The sequence below is a fragment of the Centruroides sculpturatus genome, unplaced genomic scaffold, assembly GCF_000671375.1.
Source record: "Centruroides sculpturatus isolate CEXI.00-Female unplaced genomic scaffold, Cexi_2.0 scaffold203, whole genome shotgun sequence".
Lineage (NCBI taxonomy): Eukaryota > Metazoa > Arthropoda > Arachnida > Scorpiones > Buthidae > Centruroides > Centruroides sculpturatus.
In genome coordinates this window covers 60631-84632 of record NW_019384324.1, presented here as the reverse complement: position 1 = coordinate 84632, position 24002 = coordinate 60631, and the positions used below count along the sequence as shown (strand labels likewise).

Sequence of the window (24002 nt, the reverse complement as noted above, 5' to 3'; positions counted from 1 at the left end):
GTATACGCCAATTTACCTGAATGGCAAATTTTGAAAGCATACCTCTCCCCCTCTATCAAGGTCTAAAAGTGTGGGAACGAGCAATACAAAAAACACATTTGTGACCTATTTTAACACGTCTTTTACATTTACAAGATTTATCACAATTTACTTCCTTCATCAATAATTTAATTTCCGTGCCATATATCATAGGTTCATACAACTTTTATTAATGGCATTATCAGTTTTTTTCCGTCTGGACGTCTTATAATTAATCTGTTGACTGTAAAGGATGTGTCTGTCTAAAACTCTCTTAGGAAATTGGCATAAAAGTGGAAGATATTATCAACTCCATTATCTCTTCTGTCATTTTTTTTGTGTGTGTGTATGTGCAATTTCTCTATTCTTTATTGAAAAGCATGGTTCACCCTCGTATAGATTCGTGTAGAGGGGGCTTATCTTATAAAGTTTCGAACAGACATCAATATAAAGATCTACAACTTCATACAGGTCGATACTAACCTATTCTACAGTAGAACTTCCTTCTAAAAATAGCGAATTTTATCCCATAAGCGAGCGCATTAAACGCATCACTACTCACTAAAACACTACAAGCACGACATATTCCTCATTTAATAACTTGAAAAAATAGTAATTTCCTACATAAACCCGTTACAGAAATGATATAAACTTGTAAAGATTAGAAGAAGAATGTTTCTATCAAGGTCTCATCTGTGTAGAAGGTCAGAAAAATATTTTGGTATGAGTTCTTTCCGAAAACTGGGCTTATGTAATATCAATAAGACAGTGAGCAGATCGCGCGAATGATTCATTTTTATGAATCTGATATGGCTTTGTTACTGTAACAGAATCCATTCGGTAGTTTTTTTCGAACGTAAAAACTGTCGGTGAATTAATATCATCATCGTCAGGAAATTATAACTCTCAAGGTCAATTTTTAGAAGGGCCGTTGGAATGTTAAGATCGTCGCAATTATGTGTTGTTGTAGTGTAGCTGATACTGATACCAATCGTGTTTTTTCCATATAGTATCTATAATTCTCTATCTGGTAGCTTATATATATATATATATTTATTCTTTATCTGTTTATCGATTATTTTCAAGCTACAATGCTTCTGTATCTAGTGTTATACGTTATAAAAATTCCCGATTAAATAGTAGAAAAACAAGAGAAAAATTGCGAAATTTTGACGACGTTTCCGCTAAATTTAAATATTTTATTTAATTAATATAATTTATCGCCATTATAATTTATTTAAATTTAATTAATTATTAACCTTTATGAATATTAATAGTATAATATATATAAATAATTATAAATCGCATTTTAATAATAATAATATTATTATTATTATGTCGTCACGTTTTTTATATGTATTTATTCTCGTGTTTTATTTATAAATACACCGCGTGACGTAACAATTTTATCCCGTGTGCTACTTAACTCCCGTGTGGAGTGAATATTATATACATTATTACGAAGTTTTCTCTTTGTTACGTCACTGACTTAAAACGTTTCTGAATTCTTGCATAATTTAAGCGTTAAAGATGTCGGATTTTGTTTAAAAATCGCATAAAAATGTTACTTAATTAAATTTTTTGCGCTTTAAAAATTTTAAGAAAAATTTAAAAATAATTAAATTAAACAGGTGAAATTAATTAAGCGGAAGCTGAAGCAGACGATTTTAGTAATTGCTTAAAGTGTTGCCAGATCGTGCCCTTTATTTTTTGGTAAAAAAAAAAATTAAAATAATAGTAATAAAGAAAAACAAAACAAATTGCGAGAGGGCGCTGCCCGTCATTGTCAGCTGTAGTAGAGCACGGGCGAGGATGTCGAAGGTGAAGGGAGGAAGTGTTTCTTTGCTATTTTTCATAATATTTCCGTTCGTTTGGCGAATATAAAGAGCGGAAAACATCGAATATTCTCTTAATATTCGAAGCATGAATCAATTGGATTGTTTCTGTACGTTTAAAAGCCGAAAACTCGATGGGAACATCAGGAGAAATAGGTTTGAATCGTACTTTCTATCCATTTTCTAGCATTAAAATGATTAATTAGGCGCCAGAAATCACGTGCAAATGATCATTTCCACGTGATTTCTAGGGACTGAGACGACGGAATCGCCAATCTACGCCGAGAATTCGCTAAAGTATGTCCGCGTGTCTGTACGTTTCACTTAACATATTTACTGCCTTTAAACTGTCTTAATTTGCTAATTTAATTAATTTTATATTTAATAATGGCGTAAATAAGCGATTAGTATAGTTAAATCGGGGATTTATCTAAATACATTCAACAGCAGAAGCATGAATTACAAATTACACTTATCATTTAATTGTAATTAGTGTTTGTGTATATGTTTACACATGCCAAAGGTTGAGAGTTCATGTACAGTAATGCAGAACATATTTACATTCGGTGTGTAAAGATCGGGGAATTTCTACCCGTTCCTCGGGTTGATTTGAGCACCGGATGCCGGACTAGTGGGAAATTTTTGGGTGTTTAACACCCGCGTACTGTGTAATTTCTTTAAACATGGGTTTAATTTACATCACTTCTTGTTTAATGTGTAAGTAATACCAGAACTGGGTTTAAAATTTGGTACTGAGTGCATTAAACTTGAGTGCGGTGTGAATCCTGGACAGATTTTGCATTGTGTTATTGAAATTTTGGCCTTGCTAACTGTGTAAACTCATTAAAAATGGGTTGGAATAACCCATTTTCTTGTTTAATATGCAGGTATTAATGACAATAATGCTAAAAATTAGGATTAAATGTGCTAGATTTGAGAGTTTCTCATCTATATGGAGTGTGGATGATACTCATGCCAGATGAGTTGGAAATTGCATGGTTTTCGAGAATTAGAGAGAAATTCTTTTAAAAATATGGTTAATTAATGGCAATAGCTTTACCAATTAGCTTTAAAAGCATTAAACTTAGTTTTAAGCATACAGTAAACTATATTTCTTATCATGTACAATTTGTACTGGATAACCTGTAAATTACAATGTGCAAATAGTAAACAAACAGTTTCTTTCAAGATGTATTTAATTAATCTTTCTTCTTGGCTAATATGCAAATAATAATAGAAATAACTAAAAATTACCAGTATATATGTTAAAGTCGAATGTATTTTAGTTATCCCGTGCAAAATCCATGTCGGATAACTGTGAAATCATGTGTTTACTACTCTCAAACTCTCTAAAGGTGTGTTTAATTAATTTCAATTCACATTTAATATGTAAATAATATTGGTAGTAGCTTCAGAGATTGGCATTAAATGTAAATTTGAACATATTCTTCTTATCCGGCACAGAACGTGGATGGGTTTTGTGTCGGATAACTAGGAAATTGCCCTCTTAACCAATAACAGATTGTCTAATTTGTTTAAAAATATGTTTAATTAAGCTTTTCTCTTGTTTAATGTGTAAATATTATCGTCAGTAGCTTTGAAAATTAATGTTAAATACGTTTAATTCAAATGTATCTTAGTATACTGGTATCCAGCATGAATCGGGCAGGATTTGTACCGGATACTGGAGCGTTAAGTGGATAATTTCTTTCAAGATGCATTTAACATATCTTTTTCATGTTCGACGCATAAATAATATTGGCAATGACGTCAGAGATTGGCGTCAAATGCATTAAAGTCGAATGTATCCGGACAGGGTTTGCGCCCGGTAACTAGGAAATTAGTCATTTAACGCCAGCAAACTATGCAATTATTGTTTTTAAGTGTGTTTAATTAATCTTTTCTCTTGTTTGATATTCAAATAATGCTAAAGTTCGTTTTTAGAATGTATTAAGCAGATTAAACCTATGCTTGCACGAGATCTGAAAAGGTAGAAGCATAACTGTAAGTAATAGCAATAAGAAATTAATCAGTGATTGCATCTGCTTAGTAAATTTAATGTTTAAATAAAATATTTTAATTCAGTTTAAGGGATGATCATAATTAAATTTGTTTTAAGGATAGTTTAAGCTTGAATTAAAGTAGGTAAGTCTTAGAATGTGTCAGAAAGTCCTCTTGCTTAATAAATTTTGTGAAAAATTAGTTAATAAGGCTGAAATTTCCAAAATTTCTTGCAAAATCTGGGGAAAATTCACCTTAAAGATTGCATAAAATTCATAATAATTTGATTTTAAACTGATTAATTTCAAAGAGAAGAACTTAAAAAATGCTCCAAACCATTTAATTTGTTATATAATCGGAAACGTTTCCGTGGCGGTTAATAAAACCGCTTTATTGACAATTTTATCATCCGATTGACTCGAATATTGATTACGTAACGCCAAGAGTTTTCCGTAGGATTTGGAAAACTTTGATTTTTAATTAAGTTTCTTGTGTATATTATATTGAGATTCGTACATAATATCGATTAAAGATCTCTGTGGTGCGCCGTTGTCTGATTATTATTTTAGCTAATTACGTTTTACGAGCCACTTGTGTAGAATTGCGTTAACCTTGAATTTCAGATTTAATAATTTATCGTCACTGCTTATTTTTTGATATAATGTGCTTAAAATATACTTAAAAGAATGATTTTTTTAAAAATTTAGTCGTTACGAGACAGAGATTTTTGGATTAATTGGTGTCTGATGAGTTTATAATCGTGCAAAAATTGATTTAGTAATGGTTAAAGTGTTTATTCAGGATGATTATTTATGTTTTCGATCGTAAAATGTGTTTACATTGCTTACTTTTTGTTGTTTTATAAATTTCATGTCTGTCCCAGTTTTTTACGGAGACATACGATAGACTGTCAGACAGAATGGTCTGCAATGTTTTGCATTGTCTATTGATGTATCTTAATCCTTAAGCTGCTTTAAGATTTAAACATGTGGAAGATGACAAATTTCTTTTGTCTGAAGTGCTGCTGAGTGTTGAAACATTAAATGACTAGTTCATGACAAATGACTGTAGCATGGTTATAGAGATGTTGGCAGTTCAAAACCCTTCTATATAAGATCCCATAATTTCCCATAATTTACTTCCTTTTGCCATTCTTTCACACCATCTTTACCACATGATTTTATTAACCCAATAGCAGCATCTCTGTCAGACATGTAATCTGTTTTTGGGTTAGGTTTTATCGTCCAATTTCACAGTCAGTTTATGCATATTCTACGTAGAATATTGAGTTTATGTCGGCAGGATGAAGAGAAGATGTACCAAAAAAGACTATAAGAGTTTGGAACGTTCGACTTGGCCTAGGAATTCAGAAGTATGACGATGATGATCGCAATAAAAAATTTTTTAAATTTTCATTAATCATATACACATTTTATCATTGTATTGAGATTTCTGTTGCGAAACAACAGCGATAAGATTTTCTTTCAAAAAGATAACTATAAAATGTAAACAGCTATGTCCTCTAAGTATCAAACTTTCATTTGTATACCTGTCGACGACTATTGAATGTAATCGTCGGAAATCTGAACCAAAGATGAATATTTTTATTAAATTAATTATCTAGTACCTACCTCTAAATAATTAAATGTAACTTGCAGCTGTTAGAATATGTTGACAGAATTAACTTTAGGTATAAGTGAACAGTAGGGGTGTTGTTATCATGAATCTGGCAGAGATCGTGTCGACAGTGTCAAAGAGCAGTACGAATATAATCTGTGGACATTAAGTGGTCTCGCTTTGGATGCAGAATGATGATGAATGCTTATGAAGAAGGCATTTGATAATAATGAGCACCGAGCATCTGTCAAATAATCAAATTTAAGTAACGCATCACCACTTGTTGTTCTTCAGTTGTTAATAAGTTCTTAGAAATATACAAGACAATGTAAATTTTATGTCAAAATGGCTACCAGTATTTAGTTGAAGATTTGTCTAAGTTTATTTGGATAAGGCACATTAGAGACAATGAAATTTCCGAAGAGCCGCGTCCCAGTTTCCAATCGATCGTACAGCTGTCTGGATGCGACCCTTTAAGTTCTTTGGCTACATCTTGCTGACTGCAAGTCCCTGCCACCAAAATAAAATTTGAATTCTTTTATCCTTACTTGGGCCTTGCTTTTCCTTTAAAATAATAAATGAAGATCTACATAACGTCTGTGGTACCAGACTTACAAGATGTCCTACTTTTAGAAACATATATTGATGATAATCTTTGTGTGAAAATGTACATCGTTACTTATTTGTCTGAACAACATTTTTGATCTCTCTCAAATTTTATAAGAAACGAACAAACGTTTTTCTCCCCATTTGGACAAGATAATTTGCATTTCAATCAAATAGTTAAGATTTTCGACCTTATTTTTGGCTCCTGTGGCTCGACGTTAAGTCAGAATGTTTTGTTCTCAGTTTACAAATAACGAATTATTACTTTATCAATTTACATTTGTATCGCCGTAATATATTACAGAGAGAATTATATGTTGTTTGCTATACCTGTTAAATCGATTGCTCGTCGTACGTTTGTAACATAACAGGAATTAATTCGATAAAGTTAATTTACTAATTAGCAAATTCTGCTTGTGGATCGAAAATTTAACGTTTGGATCAAACTCTATTCATTTATTTATACAATTTTAACAACTTTGGTCTGTGTGGAGTTATGTTAGCCGTACACAATTCTCACGAGTGATCCTCATATTTACATTTGTATCGTGTGCTGTCTAAGATTTGCCCACTCGCAAATTAATAAGGAGCAAAATTTTTCCAGTCAAGCAAGTTTTTTAGTCCTTGGAATGCAATGAGGTTGCGTGTTTATCTCCAAAATCATCCGAGATCGTCCATTCTCCCTTTGCTTGATAAATTACATTAACCTGTTAAAACCATAAATTTAAACCGGTTTTTATTATTATTATTAATTTGTGCATAATTTAGTATGTTTACTAGTAATACATCTGTTGATGTGATCTTATTATAAAAACTTAATTTTGTAAATATAGTTTTATTGTGCACGAAGCTTAATTTGAGTTTACAAACACACGTTTAAAAAATGGAATTATATATAATTTATTATGTGGTATTTGTGTCTACACTATCTTTCAAAATTTGATATTTGTAAATATTTCTACGCGTAATTGGAGAATTTAGGAGAATATAAAGCATATTAAGTGATGATTTATGTAAATATATTACTACAGTAATACCTCGACTTACGCTACCCCGACTTACACAAACCCTGGAGTTACGCGATTTTCAAATCTCGTCGATTAGTCTTTTGTTTGAGCGCCACGCAACCCTTGAATACTCACTCCCACCACAGTATTGTTCATCTTACATGTTTGGACGTGTCGCGCAGAATCGACATATAGCTACAATTTATTTCTGTGTTTGTTATATCTACGAAAGACTATGTGGTGATTTCTTGTAACCATGAAGGAATGAAAATACTAGATAAGATTAACGAGAACATTTATTAGCTTACGTACATCAGTCTTGGATTTTACACAAATTGCAAAATTATACCTCGACTTACGCGAATTCGACTTATGCAGTTATCGCTCGGTCCCACCTATCGCGTAAGTTCGGGGTATTACTGTACTTGTCTGTCAAATTCATTTTTCTTTGGTTATAATTGGTATTGTCATTTCAAATCTGTGCCTTTTTGGGTATGATTTTCTCCATTGAGTGCCATTAACATGCCTTTATTATCCTAAGTTGACACTACACAAGTAAAAAATCAAAAAGAATTGCTGTAGGAGTCACTCTGTGAGATATCTTATTCTATAGTTATCCTTAAATATTCATTTGATATTTGAGACACTCTACAATGGTGACCGAACGTTAAGAAATGCTAACATTTTCAATACCATTAATGGTTAGTTTTCAGGTGTCAATGGTACAAAACTGGAATGCCGGTAAACGAGTGGGTAGAAGGGACCGAAATGGTAGCAACTAATGCAAAAAAACTACAGAAAAATATTAATGTTCTTTATGGTTTGACCACCATAAAGATATGTCGATTAATTTGGTAGAGTAACTATGGTGGTCATTTTGTCTTTAAATACCTTTTGATTTGGCCCGACATGACCGAAATATGGTCCTAATTCTTAAAGGTTTGTTTCGACATTTTACTAAGGAGAAATTTTACAAGTTGTATATTTACTAAACAATTTAATTTTGTCATAGTATGTAATTTGGTGATTTCAACTGGGGTGCCGACCAGTGCCATAACACTTCTGCACATTGACTAAAAGTATAAAAAGTGCAATAAATCTACATTGATTAAAAAGTAGGGGTGCCGCAAAAAGAATTACCAAGTCGGAGATTGAAAAACATTGATATAATACAACTACTCCAGATACTAAGGGTACTAAATGTGTGCCATTGTACACTTGGCATATGATTTTAAAAGGGTGTCAGTAGCATTTAACAGTATTAAAATCTTGTCATATTTTAGATACAATTGATTTTTATCACGTTACAATTTAAGAAATTCCTAGTTTTGTTTTTTGTCTTCTGTGGTACCCTTTTTAGATCTTTATTGCATGTAAGCGATAACTTTAAAGTATTTTATGCTCTTGCTACGTCTTCTTGTAGTTATTAGTACTGATAATTACCGAAGCAATTGCAATTTTGTGTGTTTCAAAGTGTCATCTTTTGAAGGCTGTAGTTTAGTTGCATCTCTTGAACCATCTAAATTAGAGGTAGCTTTGTAAGTTAGATGATAGCTGGAAGTGTAGTTGCTTGGATTACGGGAATCACAGATTATGGTCCCATTACAAACACTTCTTTCTCCAGAATGGGTAATCTGTAAAGTAAAATTTATATAATTACTAATCTGTTGTATATTTATATCAGTAAATTGCTTGACATTTCTTTGATTTTAATGATTTACGATTATTTTTTGCAGTATTTCGTTATAATGATGACGGAAAGGAATTCTACAGTTCTACGTTCCTCTGAGTTTATCTGACAGTGCGTTGCAATGGGACAGTGCATTGGGAGTTCTCACCATCTGGATTCTCTGGACGAACAACCGAAGACGCGATTTTACAAGTCAAAAAATGGTAACCTGAGTGCCACATTTCACATCCTCGACTGTGATCTGCACTGGGATTTACTAAATGTAAATATTGCCACGGAGGAACAGCTGATGACCCTTCCGGGAGTGAATCGTGCGATTGCCAGGAATATAATCGATTACCGGCAAGCAATAGGTGGTTATAAGAAGGTGGAGGATTTGGCTCTGGTGTCCGGAGTTGGCGCCTCAAAGCTGGAACACTTTCGTGCGGAAATATGCGTAACTAGCCGTCGTAAAATACCAGACAGTCTTGCCTCGTCTCGAGACCAGAGCCTGGAGTCATTGCTCAGCATAGAGACAAATTCCCGCCACCAGCGACCGTCGCCCCTGAAGACTGTCAATGTCAACACGGCCAACATGTTTCAATTGATGACAGTTCGCGGGATGAGCCAGGAAATGGCAGCCAACATAATTCACTACAGGGAAAGGAAGGGTCCCTTCAAGAATGTTGACGAATTACTAAAAGTCAAGAGTGTCACACCACAGAAACTTTCAAGAATGAGGCTATTTATAATGGTAGACACGTGGACTATTAAGAAAGACAACAGATCATTTTCTCCCAGCACACCTCAAATAAACCCCCTGTACAAGAAAAGGACACATCACAGGAGAACAAAGTCTGCTCCTCCATGTCATGGTGATATTAAAAAACTGCGTACCATCGACGAGTCCACGCAAGAGGTGTACGAACTGCTGTCCAGGAAATGTTCAAGACCCATACCCGAAAAAACTTTCTCGTTTACTAACAATGGACGGCCGTGCTTCAGAGTCGGACTGTGGAATCTTCAGTGTTTTAGTGTCGACAAGGCAAAAAATCCCGGAGTCAGGGAGGTTGTCTGTAGGACAATTCTCGAAAATGGGTGAGTATTGTATTTATATTTAATATTTTAGAGCATTTCATTAATTTAGACTTCTAATAAATTGGAGCCAATCATAATATTGATTAATCAACCAGCGTAATTTATCTTAATTTTAAATAAATCCCTCTCCGATTAGCCGTCCTTCATACAAATTGACTCCTAATTATTAAATTACTTAATGCTGTCATAGATACACTCTACAGCTGCAAAAGATAAATGCTTTTAAGACATGAAGAAAAAAAAATTTTGATAATTTAATTTAGTCAAAGCCCGACAGGATAATTGACATCCTACAAAATTTGTATTGCAAATTGCCATTTATAAATGCCAAGAATGAAGCAAAAGGCATCTTAGATCAATTCATAAAGCAATTTATCCATTACTTGTTGGACGCATCTTGCATCAACTTTGAAATGTCGCACCAGTTTTCACCGTGGCTATGAGTAGAACAGACAAATTCTCACTTATTGGTATATCGGTCAATGGGATCCATTTCTGATTCATCTGAGACCGTTTGCCGTAAGACAAACTAAAAGTTTACTTCTTCTTTCATTGATTTATAGATTTGATCTATAAATAAATATCTGTTTTATTATCTGTGTTCCGAAAGACCGGCTATCTGTCGTCGTGATTTGATCCATGGACTAGTAATCGTGTCGCCACTCAATCAAAACCATGTCAGTTGATAATGTGGGTTTCCAACTGATAGAAATAGATTATTTTAAGAATAAATTTAAACTTCATTTATTATCCATTTGCAAATGTTCTTTTAAAGGAAACTTGCTTGTTTTGGTTAAATAATACACTAGTTTAAATTACCGCATTATTGGTGTGCAGCACTTATCGACCAGAATACTCTCCAAGAGATACATTGTTAAGTGAGCTGTAGTGTGTACTTAAATGGTGCATACTGATATGTGGTTTAAGGTTGTGATTTAAATTATTTTTCAATCAAATGGTTTGTGTGTTAGTATAGAATAACAAGTATTGACTCTGCATTCATATAATAAATAATGATAGTTCTTAATTAAGCAATATATAATTTGTGATTTTATAACTTAATTAAACAATATAAAAATGGTTAATTAACCATTTTTATATTGTTTAATTAAGTTATAAAATCGCAAAACGAAGACACTCCACAACTTCAAACTGTGTTCTTGAAATTGTGTGCTAAATGACAATGTTTTTTTCAATTTGTTAAAAAGTAAATTATTATATATACAGTATATAATGTGGTGCACCGATGTATTTTTTCCAAATAATAATATGGTCCTAAGAATTTCCGTTGGCACATTAGAAAGTTCTGCTGTGTAGTTTGGCAATTTTGGCAAAACTAGAAAAAAAAAATTACAAAATTGGTATGCTGCTATTAGAAAACCATCAAAAAACACAGACGTAAACATTTGCTTGCTTCCTATAAATTATCTTTGTGTAAACTGTTGCAGTACATTGAGACATATTATGACTGTTTGATGATAAAAGTTAACAGAACAACAAACTTTAATACGTTAATTTAAAATAAATATGATTATTGTTTTTTTTTCCCCCACATGTTCTGTTAGAATTATTAAACATTATACGAGTATCGGCAGTTATGTGACCAAATAGTTATTAAAATACAAAAGAAGCGTTGTGGTGTTCTGTTGTCAGATCCCAAAGCTTTTTACCTTCAACAATGTATACGGAACCATGAGGATTACACAGGTAAGAGATGTAAATAACAGCATCTTATTATATTATAAGGAAAGAGGACACACCATATACATTAATTTAGTTTTATGGTTGTCAAATTTTACATACCTGCCAGAAAGAGAGATTGCCAATTGGGTTAAGAGAGTTAAGTGGACAAAGAAGCAGCATAGTTGACGTTGATGATTTGGATGAAAAAACCCAATGAAACATCGTCTTTGGACATTCAGTCATTGGTTTCATTTGACTTCTACCAATAGAAATTTTGGAGCAGAGATCCAAAACATCCAATTGGCATAATAAAGTTTTTGCCAATCAGTTAAAGCCTGGGAAAAAGACCTAAGAGAGGTCTGAAAGTTGCAGTGACTTTGCGAACATAGTTCTACTTTTGTCCTAGTGTCCTATATAAAACATTAAAGTGGTAACTAGGATTTTTATTTAAATTCCAAATAATGCAAATAGTTTTATTATTGTTTATAAACAGTGTGCATAGTGAAGTCCTTATACACCCACATGACTGATAGCTGGTTACAAATGTAACATATAATTATAGAAAAGTAACTACACTCTACGAGATGAGACTGCTTGAGGTTCCCCTGACAATAAACTTCAGAAATCGATGCTCCCGTCTCAAACAATGCAGAAAAAGAAGTCGATTACGAAGTTGTAGAATGCGGCATTTTAATATGAAAGAATGTGAATGGCATCAATAGAAAGAGTGAAGTACTGATGTGAATGCTGAGCACAGGCAGTAAAATGTGTATTTCTCATTTTCCTATGTCTTCATTCTGATTCATTACAGTGTCATACGCAGTCCGTATATAACAACTTTACTATGTATAAATCCATTTGCAAGAGCTCCCATTTTGTTTATTTTTTGATTTTCATGTTGTTTGCAAAGGCAAATTTCTTACAATAATCTTCCAGTCATTAGTTTAGCTAGTGAAAGTGTAGCATTTACGAAAGCATACGTATTAAATGTATTAAAAATTTTGAATACATAATTACAAATATGACAAAAATGATTAACTTGCAATGTATAAAATTACACTTTCGTGTATTGTGTGTTATGTAGGTCGACTACTTTCTGCTGGATCGCATTAACTCTGCAGAAACCTGTAATGACATTTCAGTAACCCGCAACATCATTACTATATTTTCAGATTTTCTTTTTATATACTATTTAGTTGCATGATTTTGCTTTAAAATGTATATTTTATAATTCAGAATAGTAGAAAAAGAAACAAAAACACATTGCAAAGTGAAATTGCAAGTGTTAAAGTTTTGTAATCGAAAATTAATTATAGTTTGCTGTGTTTTTTGTAAACTCATTCTCGGAAAATTTATATTGTAAGTCGTTTACTAATCATTTGCAATGTGTTAAACTTTTAATTTAGATGACATTTTAATATTTGAGACTATTCGAGCTAATTTTTTTCCACTTGTGCTTGTTAGAAATAACATTAATTTACATTAACTTATTAATTTGTCGAATGTTATTTTGCCAGTGTGGAATTGATTGTTAAATTTGAATTTAAACCTCCTAAATGGCTTCATGTTTGGGCTGTCGTACAAACAAAATAAAGGGTAATCAAAGCAAAATGTAGTTTGCATAGAACTACGCGACACAAATCAGATTAGAATGCGATCGGATTAAAAGTTGGTAATGAAAAGTCGATCAATCAAACAAATCAAAGTTTGGCAGAAGTCGAGATATTTTCAACTCTTGAGGAACCGGTCTGATGGCTGCCGAACGTGGACAGACTGGCAGTTCATTTCTACTTCCTAGAAATCTCTATATCACTGCAAACGTAGCTTAAGTAGAGAGCGATAATGCTCTTAAATTGGCATTTTATATCGAAATAAGATGCTAAGCTTTGCAAGCAGTTGACTCGAATGAGGAATGAAATGCACTATTCTTTTGCAAATGTGAAGATTTTAATTCTACGTATGTTAGTCTGCTTTCTGTAAATGTTAAAAATGTTGTGTTTGCTGTAAACGTAAGTGCTTGGGAAACCGTCTACAAATGCACAAGTGCAGAACAGTCTTAAACGTGCCATTTGGAAAGGTTTGTTATTTTTTGTTATTATTGTTTTTGTAACATTGCAAAAAGTCAGTTTGTGAGTCTGCTTTAAAAATACAGTAAGCTCTGAAAGGATTGATAACACATTATCCGTGATCAAAACGTGCAAGCAAGAAAAAATCTGCCAGGACAAGGGGTTGTGTATTCACGAAGGAAGCTCCTCGACAGAATCACGAAAGTGACAGGAAGCCAGATGTTTTGTATTTAATTTTGAATTAAATTGCTTATTAAGTGTAAAAAATCAACTAAGATAAGGTTTTAAGTACTGTTTCATTCATTTTGTTCTTTTTGTGTGTGTGTTTGAAGCTAAAATTATACTATCTTTGAAACGGTTTGGGTTCCAAGACATTACAGCTTCGTTCGATAAAAGAAAAAAACGTATTCTCCTAAGTTTAAAGCCAATTTTTTAAACCTTTGACCATTAACTGTAAATATTTGTGATATAAAAAAAACTTCATGTAGTTGAGGCAACAATTAATACTCACTCCAGTGCCAACAGAGTGCATTTATGGAATTTACTTTTTTTGTAGACTTGCCATTTTTGCATGTTGGTCGTTCAGATTTAGTAGCGGAATCTGGAGATTGGCGTGTTTTTTGTGATATGCTCCGCGATGTAAAGCTACTCGATCGTTTACTCCTTAATTACTAATTCTACAGATTCCATTTTATTTTGGACGCATAGGATTCAGTTAACGACACGATAAAATGTTGATTGGGTGTACCTGTTGCGACCGGCTTTTGATTCGACCGCGCTCTCAATATCTGCAAATATTAAATCGCCGATATTTAGCCAGAAAAACGAATTCTTTCTGGTTAGTTATCATGAGAATTTCTAATTCATTTATGAATTAATTAATTTTAAATTTTATTTAATTAGTCTAAACAAACTGTACGTAATTTAAACAAGTTGAAATGATTCAAAAGAGGGAACAAAGATGCGCTGTAAACTTTTTTTTATTTTTAAAGAACAATGAAAAGCTTAGAAAGAGAAAAACACGGCTGTCCTTGAGACTCGGAAGCACACGTTTCAACTCAGCTAATCGGCGTGTTTAATTCGTACCGAGTTTGCTCTCTAATTTAATTATATTTACAATTTTTATCTTTATCAAATCTGCATCTTATAATTAAATTTATTCTTATTTTTAATTTGGGGAGGAAAAATTATGTAGATAAGGCGACTATTTATAGACAAAAAAAAACTACTTCCTGAATCTAAAATAGTCATGTTTCCATGGCAGCTACTGTCATATTTTATACAAATGATATTCCTAAATATTTTTGCCATTGTTTTAAATTTAAATATTAAAATTTATAAAGGCGGATGGATTTTTGTCGGTCGTAAAATTATTTTTTCTATTGTTAACTGTCGAGTTAATCTTTGCGACGCCTAACTAGCGAATTAATGCTCTTTAAGTATTTCTGCGGCATCTTGATGATTTGCCTCCCGAAAACAAAGTTTGATCGTAGAAAAGTTTAGGATAAAATTACCGTTACGCAATTTTCTTTAATTTTTATCTCAAAATTACTTAAGATACTCATGTTTTTTTTTGTTCCCATTCTCGGTAAGGAAAAGAGAAAATGCAGTTTTAATGCCTGTTGCAGAGATAAAAACTTTCAAATGGTCGTAGGAGGATGCTCCCGACGTTACACAGGAAGCACTTATCTTGCCTAATGTGATCCAGCTTAGTGCTTTACCAAAACATGTTCGTCGTTAATGGAAAAAAATTGTTGTTTTCTCGTATACTTGTTCAAATAGTTTCTATATTTTAACAAGGAAGGATGCTTTGTGTGTTAATAACATAATTAAAACCTCGTCAAAATTCGGTATATTTAAAGACTTGACTGAGTTTTTAACGATTTTAAACTCATTATTGATTGCAGAACTTAAAATTGATTTATGCTTAAAGACCCGTAGTATTTAAATGAGTAAAATGCCTACTCAATCTAAATTCTTTTGGATGTTTTGCCCATTTTTAATTTTGAAAACGGTTGCAGAAGTGTCGTTTGTTTAAGCAACGTCGTCTTCGAGCATCATTAAGGACAAGTATCGGGATTTATGGGCTATTATGCCGTAATATAACAATATTTAGTAAATTCTGGCTGTTTGATCTATCTAACAGCAAACTGCACTTTTTTAAGTGCTATGTAATATGGTGTAGTCAGTAATAGTGTATTCTGCTATCCACTTGACAGACGTGTATATATTTAATGGATTATATAAGTTTGCTTGGATTTTTTTAGTATTGTCTGTAAGAGAAACTTTTTCAGTTTAAGAATGTCTAATTTTTGTGTATAAAATAAAGGCCAAAACGTGTGGACGGATGTTCTTTCACTCGAAATTACGCATGGAATTCTGCGCCAGCACACAAGGATCGATATTTATTTTGTGGGGAAGCTGGGGGACTGGACTAGATTGCACATTTTTCTCGCAGGTAGATAAGGCATTGATATTCCTCTGTGATAAGGCTGCATATTTGCATTCGTTTCCACTGGTATATTCACCAGATTTCTCGGAAAGGAGGCTGCATGTTTGCTCTCGATTTGACCCATGTATTGTCATGTTCCACACCAAAATTTCTCTGCAAGGAGGCTGCGTGTTCACAGTCATTTTGACTTGGTATGTTGCACACCAAAATAATTCTGGGCAAAAAGTATCCATCTATGCATTCTGGTCCCAAGGCTTTGACTACTTACTATCGGATTATTATACAAATCTGCTTTTATTAACATCTTAAAGTAATGCTCATAAAAATGAAGTAATAAATTTGTATCGATTTCTATCTGTGACTTGATGTAATTTGATAATTATCCGATCTGTCGGAAATGTGATTGATACATGCATATTAACTTTGGATAAGGGTGTAGTTGCATTGCTATCTTGTCTAAGGATTAATATATAATTACTGAAAATCTGAATTATGTATGTGTTTACATTTCTTTTGTAGTCTCCTATATACATTACAAGGCTTCTAACTATACTAGTTGCATGTTTTGTATGCAAGAGACATTTTTAAACACTGTTTTTTGTTCCTAGAAGTGACGTTTATACACATTATTCTACACGTTGTGTGCAAATATCTGTTTTGTTAATACTCAGAACTTTGTCCGTATTAAGCATTATTAATGTATGGATGTATAGTAACGTTGTAACACTTAAAATTGCTTCTCAACAGCAAAATGTTAACGTAGCCTTTGTTTACTAAGTTTTAATTGTTTATATATGGGGTGGTCAAAAAGTCTGTTAACCAAGACTATTTTAAGAAAGGTTAAAATTAGTTTGGAATGGTTACATGTCATTATTTGTAATTCATTTGTTTCGTCGGAATGATGCATTTTTTGACTGACCGTTGAGAAACTCTTGTATGTCATAATAATATGCAGAGAATTTCGTTTCATCTTTACTTTTTGCTATTGCTAAAGACAAATTAGCAAAATTCTTTGTGTTATGATTCGTAAAAAATTAGGAAAGTGTACAGAAAAATTTTTGTAAGTAGTTCGCGAAATATAAAAAGATCTTGCAACTTGCGCCAAGTGTGTCTGACTAATTTTAGATGCATCGTTTTATGATAATGCAGAAAAAAATTACACTAGAAAATAATTAATTTTTTTTTTTCTTTGTCACTAGAAAAGCTAACATTCAGTTAATTGTTTCAAAATATTGCACGAAAGATATAAACGTTACTTTATCCCGCGCAACGAAACTTTCGTTACCCTAGATAACGATATTTCGAAGCGATTGCTTCCAATTGTTGTCATTCCAGTTATATTGCGAAAGTATTAAACTAAATTACAAGTATCGATTGCCGAGTTCATTTAGAATAGTCACCTGTTTATAAAATATTAAAAAATTTGATGGTCAATGCAGCTTATTGCAGTTAATTTATAAGTTACAAAAGGTCAAAAGTTGTGCCGCATATGATATCCTAGCCCATTCGGGGATATGTCCTGTTGTCAATATTAATCATTTTAATTAGGTTTATTTAGATTAAATGTTAAAATAAACAGGTGTTTATTGTATAAATATTTAATGAAATATTTTGCGTAGACAGAGGAACAAATTAGTTTATAAATCACAATAAAAATAATACATTTACTGATTGATATGTCCTGTTAACATTCATGTTATCAACAATCCGATCCTGTAGTAAACACACGGAAGAGTAAATACGTCCACATTTTACAGAACCATTAACGATAATAAACTACATAAATCTGTTTGCATTATGCAAGACCTATTCATTTATCGAATGTGACAATTCTTACAAATTAATATTTGACGATGTGTAAATGTAAACGGTAAATGTTAGATTTTACTTTGAGTAATTAAAAAACTTTATTTTCTTTAGAATAAGCCTGGTCGCCGTTCACGAAGTAATTTCCGACAATGCCTTAGCTCTCGTAAGTACATTTTAGCTTATAAATTAATTTTAATATTGTTATTTTATTGGTTGTTTAGCTTTATTTTGCATATTAGATGTGCATTATTTTAAAATTTGAACAAATAAAGGTTAATTTTCTTAAATTTATCAATGAATTTGTGTGATCAAATTGAGAATTTTGCAGTTTAAAGTGTTTAAAAGTATAAATGCTGCCGAAAATTTCTGTGAGTTAAATACATTGTGGCGAAGTACTGGTTTTGTATTGTGTTTTTTATTTTTATTTCGCAACATTGGCACTCGACCTGCTACTAAATTGTCGACAACAAGTGCCAATAACTCGTTGTTTTGCTAATTTAAAGTCTTAATTTCTTGCCTTATTTACAAAATATATACAAGTCAATTTAAACTATACCGTGTTGACAGTATACACGTGTTTGTCAGTGTGTGCATTATTATACACTTGCAATTGAGATACATTAATAGACATGCACTGCAATTAAATTAGTGCACGAAAACTATTGTTTCCCAAAATAAAATATGCCATTAAACAAACAGCATTTTGTACTCTTTAATAAATAATAATAAAAACTCAAAATATTGGAGGATTTGTCATTTCTAGAATACGTATGACATTGATAGTGTTGCACACAACACGAGACTGTCTACACCTGCTGTCAGTACACACGTGTAGCATGTGACACTAATAACAAAGGGTAATTTTTACAAATTATAATAGAATTAACTCTATATAAATGTCAGGAATGTTTAGAGATTTATTACAATATTGATAAATGATAAATATAAAAGTAACCATTACAACCACAAGAAGTTACTTGACATACAAGGCTGGTGTGTGCTGCGTACTAAAACAGTCTTGTCACTTAACCGAGGCATTCAATTGCAAAATTATTATGTTTCGAGAGGAACATAGCAGAAAAGTTACGGGAGTCACACCACTGCATGTGAAGTGAGGTATTTGAGAGGAGTATATGGTTCAGAAGGTGAGTAAATTGGCCCTATAATGACCCAGAGAGAATGAAAGGAGAATTATTGAAGAGCGTATACACAGGAAGGGGTAGGCCGAGAAAGTTTTGGTCAGAATAAGTAGAGAAGTATCTGAATGTAAGGTGTTGAGTCAGAGAAAGAATATGAGGAAGTACACTAGAAGAGACACAAGTTTATCTGTAGCAAAAAGTGTGCGTCTGGACAGGAAGGTGTAGAGAAAGTTACAATCCTATAAATCATCCGAGTGGATGATTTGTAGGATTGTAGTCTCCTTTTGCCTGCTGCTCACCTTTTCGGATTAAAAGAGTAAAGTTAGACTAGCATTGCTATTAAACTAACTTAACAATATGTTTATTAAATCGACTCGTTAATTCCAAATGCTTGAAGTTACAGTAAACTTCAAGTTTTGAATTAATAGTATTATTTCAAGTCTGTATCAATTCAACATAAAAAAATTACATTTCTGTTTGTTAATATTCAAATGAGTATATTTAAGAATGCAAACGAAATGTCTAAGTTATGCCAATAGAATAATTTCTGTGGTAAATCAGCCGTTAAAACTGCTCTATTATTTTGTGACGAATAACGTAATTTAGACGATTATATGCTATTCTGCAAGCTTTACATTTGGAAAAGATCCAAGTGGGAGAAGTTGGATGATATATCCACTAACATATTCAGATATTAAATTCGTACTCCTCTCCAAGCGTCTAGAATATTGTACGCAAGTTAAAAACTTAACTCGTGTACAATATTCGATTATTTAATATTACTAATTGCTAGCGATACGCCCACCTACAATTTCGAATTAATCTAGTTATTAAACTTTCTACAGAATCATTAACAATTTAGTATAATTTACAAAGTTTTAATGAGATTTCTATCTTGTTTATGGGTTATTTTTGCACGCGTTTGGCCGCTTAACGACATTGACTCTGCCGCTCTAATTAGATTTCGACGTTTCAAAATTGTCTTCGATAGTTAATTAGGTCAATACTTAAAGAGAGAGATATTTTTTTTAATTTATTGAAATAAGTGCACATCTCATTAATAATTTAAGCATTTACACGTTAAAAGCATTACATAATTTGTTGCAAAACTGTTAATAAATAAAATCTCACGATGAAAAATGTGTGTAATGTGCTGTACGATGGAGGAAACATATGTTTATGCACGACGTGATTTATAGCAAGATGTTAGAGGTCAAGTACTGCAGAGAATCATAATATATACAAGTTAAAAATATATATTGGTTGTAAAATATTATTGTTTTTCTTACAGAAAGAGAGAAAATTTGAATTTTTTTTAATTGAATTTTGACTTGTAGATTATAATTTTTTGTTTTTTCTTAACGACTATTCTGCTTTATATGAAGTTTATTTATAAATAACTCGATAATTGTCTTACCTCTATGCCAAATTTCAATTAATTGATTTACGACTCGCGGTCCCAAGGAAATGTGGCGATGCTCAATTACTTTGTTTATCTATGAATTTAAATGGTCCAATATTAGATTGTACTTCAGTCAGTGAAACGATACTTCTAAACTTATTAAACTGGTAAAATATACAATCTAATTATTAGCTTTTTAGTTAATTTGATTAAAAATTTCAATGAAGATGGATTATTAAAATGATTACTGTATTATTAATTTAGTTAAGAGATGGTGCCCAATGTCTACCTCTAGTAGCAAATTACTTATTACTAATCATTAAATTAGCGGAGTTATAGCCCAATTATATAAGGTGATCATTTGGTTATGTTTCTGTATACATATCAGGCTTCCTGATGATTGATATACTGAAGATGGATTACATAAATGTCATTCTACATTATTCCATTAACAAAGACGAGTAGAACTTCATTACAATTTTGATATTATTTCTCTAATAACTTCTAAATCTAGATAATGGTTAGAACTGCAGTTATTTAATATTGCATTACTGATACTTTACGACAGAATTGCCATTTAATGTAAGAACGAAAATCACTTTTTAATGTGGCCGACGACAAAACTGTACCTTATAAACGCTAACTTTAATCACATGTGGACTATTCTAGTATTTCGAATGGCATTCATTAGGGTTGCAGCCTGTTATCCACAGTTTTAAGTTGTATTTTATTGCCTTCTAGGACTGTATTTTCGTCTGCAATTGAAAGTGATAAATGAATCGGAATGAGCGATGGCTATTTAAATTTCTCGTCGTTGATATCTGCACATCTAAAAAGATATTCTGGGGAATTCCAAATGTTTAAATTAGTAATTAAACATCTCGTAAGAAGCTTAAGAAAAGACAAATCTAGCTTAAATTAATTATAACAGTAAATATTTTGTAGTTGTTGCAGGTAATGATTGTCTAAATGAGGATGAATTTAGACTCGGTTCTGGCCCTTCTCCTTGATTGCGAAGCTCCTTAAGCCATAATACGAGACTCTAAGATTTAACTTTACATATGTATAATTGATCCTGCGTCTAACGACGATGCACTCCTCGACAAACATTGTTCGTCAAAGATTTAACACAATTCGAGAGTCAAATTTTCATAAATGAGTAGTTTAAATGGTAAAAATATTAATTCTGTAAGCTTAAAAGAGTCTCCTTTGATGTTTTTGAGCTATTTTGATGATATTAGATGCTTGTGCATAGAAAAAATGTATATTCAAGCCAATTAAGTCACATTCTAAATGTGATTAGTCAACTGCAGTGCAGTGTGTGCTTTGAAAATAACTTTTCTGACCTTCTATAAAAATGTTTGTTGTATATATAAGCTTATTAATTAATTAAGAGTAAAATCATATTTAAATTCATTATTTTTTAATTATAAAGGAAAATTATATGTCTGTCTGTAAAAATTGCGGTAGAACATAAAAAGACAGGTAAATAAGTCATTAAAAGTACTAGTTTCTCTCCGAGCGAAGGGTCAAGTTATCATTAGAGTTGATTCTGGCGCAGATCCAAGTGTACTTAGTTCTATCCAAAAGAATTGGGTATTAAATTAATGGGAAAAAATCAATTCGAATAATTTCTAATGCATTGCGTCCATTAATTTACATGGTTACAATTACCATACATTAATTTTAATGATATTTGTGCAGATTAGTGCAGAATTAAATGATCCGCAGCTGACAAACGTGGAAAATTGGAGCGGAGAAAGAGGAAAATGGAAGTACATTGCACCACCTGCCGAGCCACCTGTTGATAACACGGCCGGAAAACATCATAAAGTAAGTCATTTGTTGCTATTTTTTAATCAAATTACGGTCATTTAATTATTCAAATATAACTTTACGAATTAATTATAATATTTTATAGCTTTAATATAAATAAATTTTGTAAGTATTTTCATATTTAAATCCTCTAAATTCATCATTTAGAATTATGCAAATCTTTCCGAATTTTCTCCACGCCTTGTTAAGTTCACACTCGTTCGGATGCGTCAAAGAGGCGATTGATATTGCCGACACACGCAAGCTTTAATAAAGATAACAATTGACAAAATGACTAGTCGCATTAAAGACAGCAGGAAAAATATATTTAAACACATCAAACTGTAAAGTATACTTTTCCAATAATATAATTCATTAAAATATAAATTCAAAGTCGATTTTACATGTCCTAGATTTTGTTTTCGGGGTATTTATGTTGTTAAAACATTAACAGAGTTGCAAAATATTAAATGAGGAAAGTGCAATTGCAGATAACCGACATCTAGTTAAATATTTAATAAAACTTTTATCAGTGTTTACGTTTGATCTGTCAAGTAGAGTGCATTGATTCTTGCCGACGATAACCGAAGAGTTTCTGTATATATTTTTATAAATATTTGAGACGATAATTAATTTCCTTTGTTTCAAATCGACGATTAAAATTTAAGAAGACAATAAAAACCGTTTAAAGCAAACAAACTAATTCGATAATTTGCATTTTGCTTCAAAGTTGCCACCATATTATCGTATTTTTGATGTGTTATCAGCAGAATATCTCGAATTCATCGACTAATCATTCAAATTATTGGAAGAGAAGAAATAAATTTAAATTTGCCCACAGAAACAATAAAATTGACTAGAAACTACATAATTCTAAACAGGAAAGAATTCATTTTCCTTCAAGATGGAGGAAGCTTTATTTTTTGTTATTGAATTGGCGTATTGTTTATTTCCTTTTTATCTTTTCCCTTGACATTTTCTCTTTTTAATCTATGTCAAATAAAAATAATAATTGCGTAATGACATGATATGATTAAACTTTAAATTATTAATTTAAATAGTTATTTTGCATGTAAATGGCATATGTTTGTCTGCGTGGAAACGAAGTCGTAAGTTGCCAGAGTTAATTTAGTAATGAATAACAAATTAATTTTCGTAACAGTATTTTTTATCCGATAAAATTATTTTAAACACTGATTATTTAGAGCAAAACAACACAAGTTACAAATGTTGTAGCCATTCCAACCCCAATGTGGGGGTATTAAGACTACGACAGTCTAAAAATATACAGTAGTAAGGTAAATAAGTGGCATGAGAATTGTACCACTTATTTATGTGTAACATTTTCAGATTAGATATGAATTTTATAATTGTAAAAGATTGTAAATAACTTCATTAAATCTGACTCACTCGAAATAAGAATCTCTTCTATCTTCTCATTTCCTCGACCTTTAATCACCAAATTTTAATAGCATCAATGCTCCTGATACACAAACCTCCCTGCAAAATTTCAAAAATTTTTGACCAAAGGCACAGGAGTTATTACGCTTCAAATTGGATGAAGAAAATCGTGCCCCCCCCCACATACACTAACATCCATACATAAAGAAAACAACCCCAATTTTTTGCATTTTTCGATGTTTCGAGGCCCTCCGAGTCCAAAAAAATGAAAAATCTTAGTGGATAATTTTTCGATCGATGGCCATACTTTCCCTGTGTTATATATAACAGCCGAGAAAGTACTGTAATAACAAAGCGAGCATAAATTTACGTACTACAGTAACC

General features: G+C 32.0%; 1 protein-coding gene across 7 annotated transcripts in view; it reads left to right on the top strand.

The window, feature by feature from the left end:
• Nucleotides 1-24002, top strand: part of LOC111626511 (endonuclease/exonuclease/phosphatase family domain-containing protein 1-like) — a 72534-nt gene that overhangs the window by 23454 nt on the left and 25078 nt on the right. For 4 of the 7 annotated variants that reach the window (XM_023369921.1, XM_023369936.1, XM_023369928.1 and 1 more), the window contains exons 2-4: nt 8821-9851; nt 17973-18024; nt 22107-22235. In XM_023369921.1, the coding sequence (XP_023225689.1) occupies nt 8896-9851; nt 17973-18024; nt 22107-22235 (1137 nt within the window). In that variant the 5' untranslated portion in view covers nt 8821-8895. Of the gene's footprint in view, nt 1-1790; nt 2010-3836; nt 3858-8820; nt 9852-17972; nt 18025-22106; nt 22236-24002 lie in introns of those variants that run through there. The other 3 variants (XM_023369958.1, XM_023369913.1, XM_023369950.1) reach the window with 3 other exon arrangements.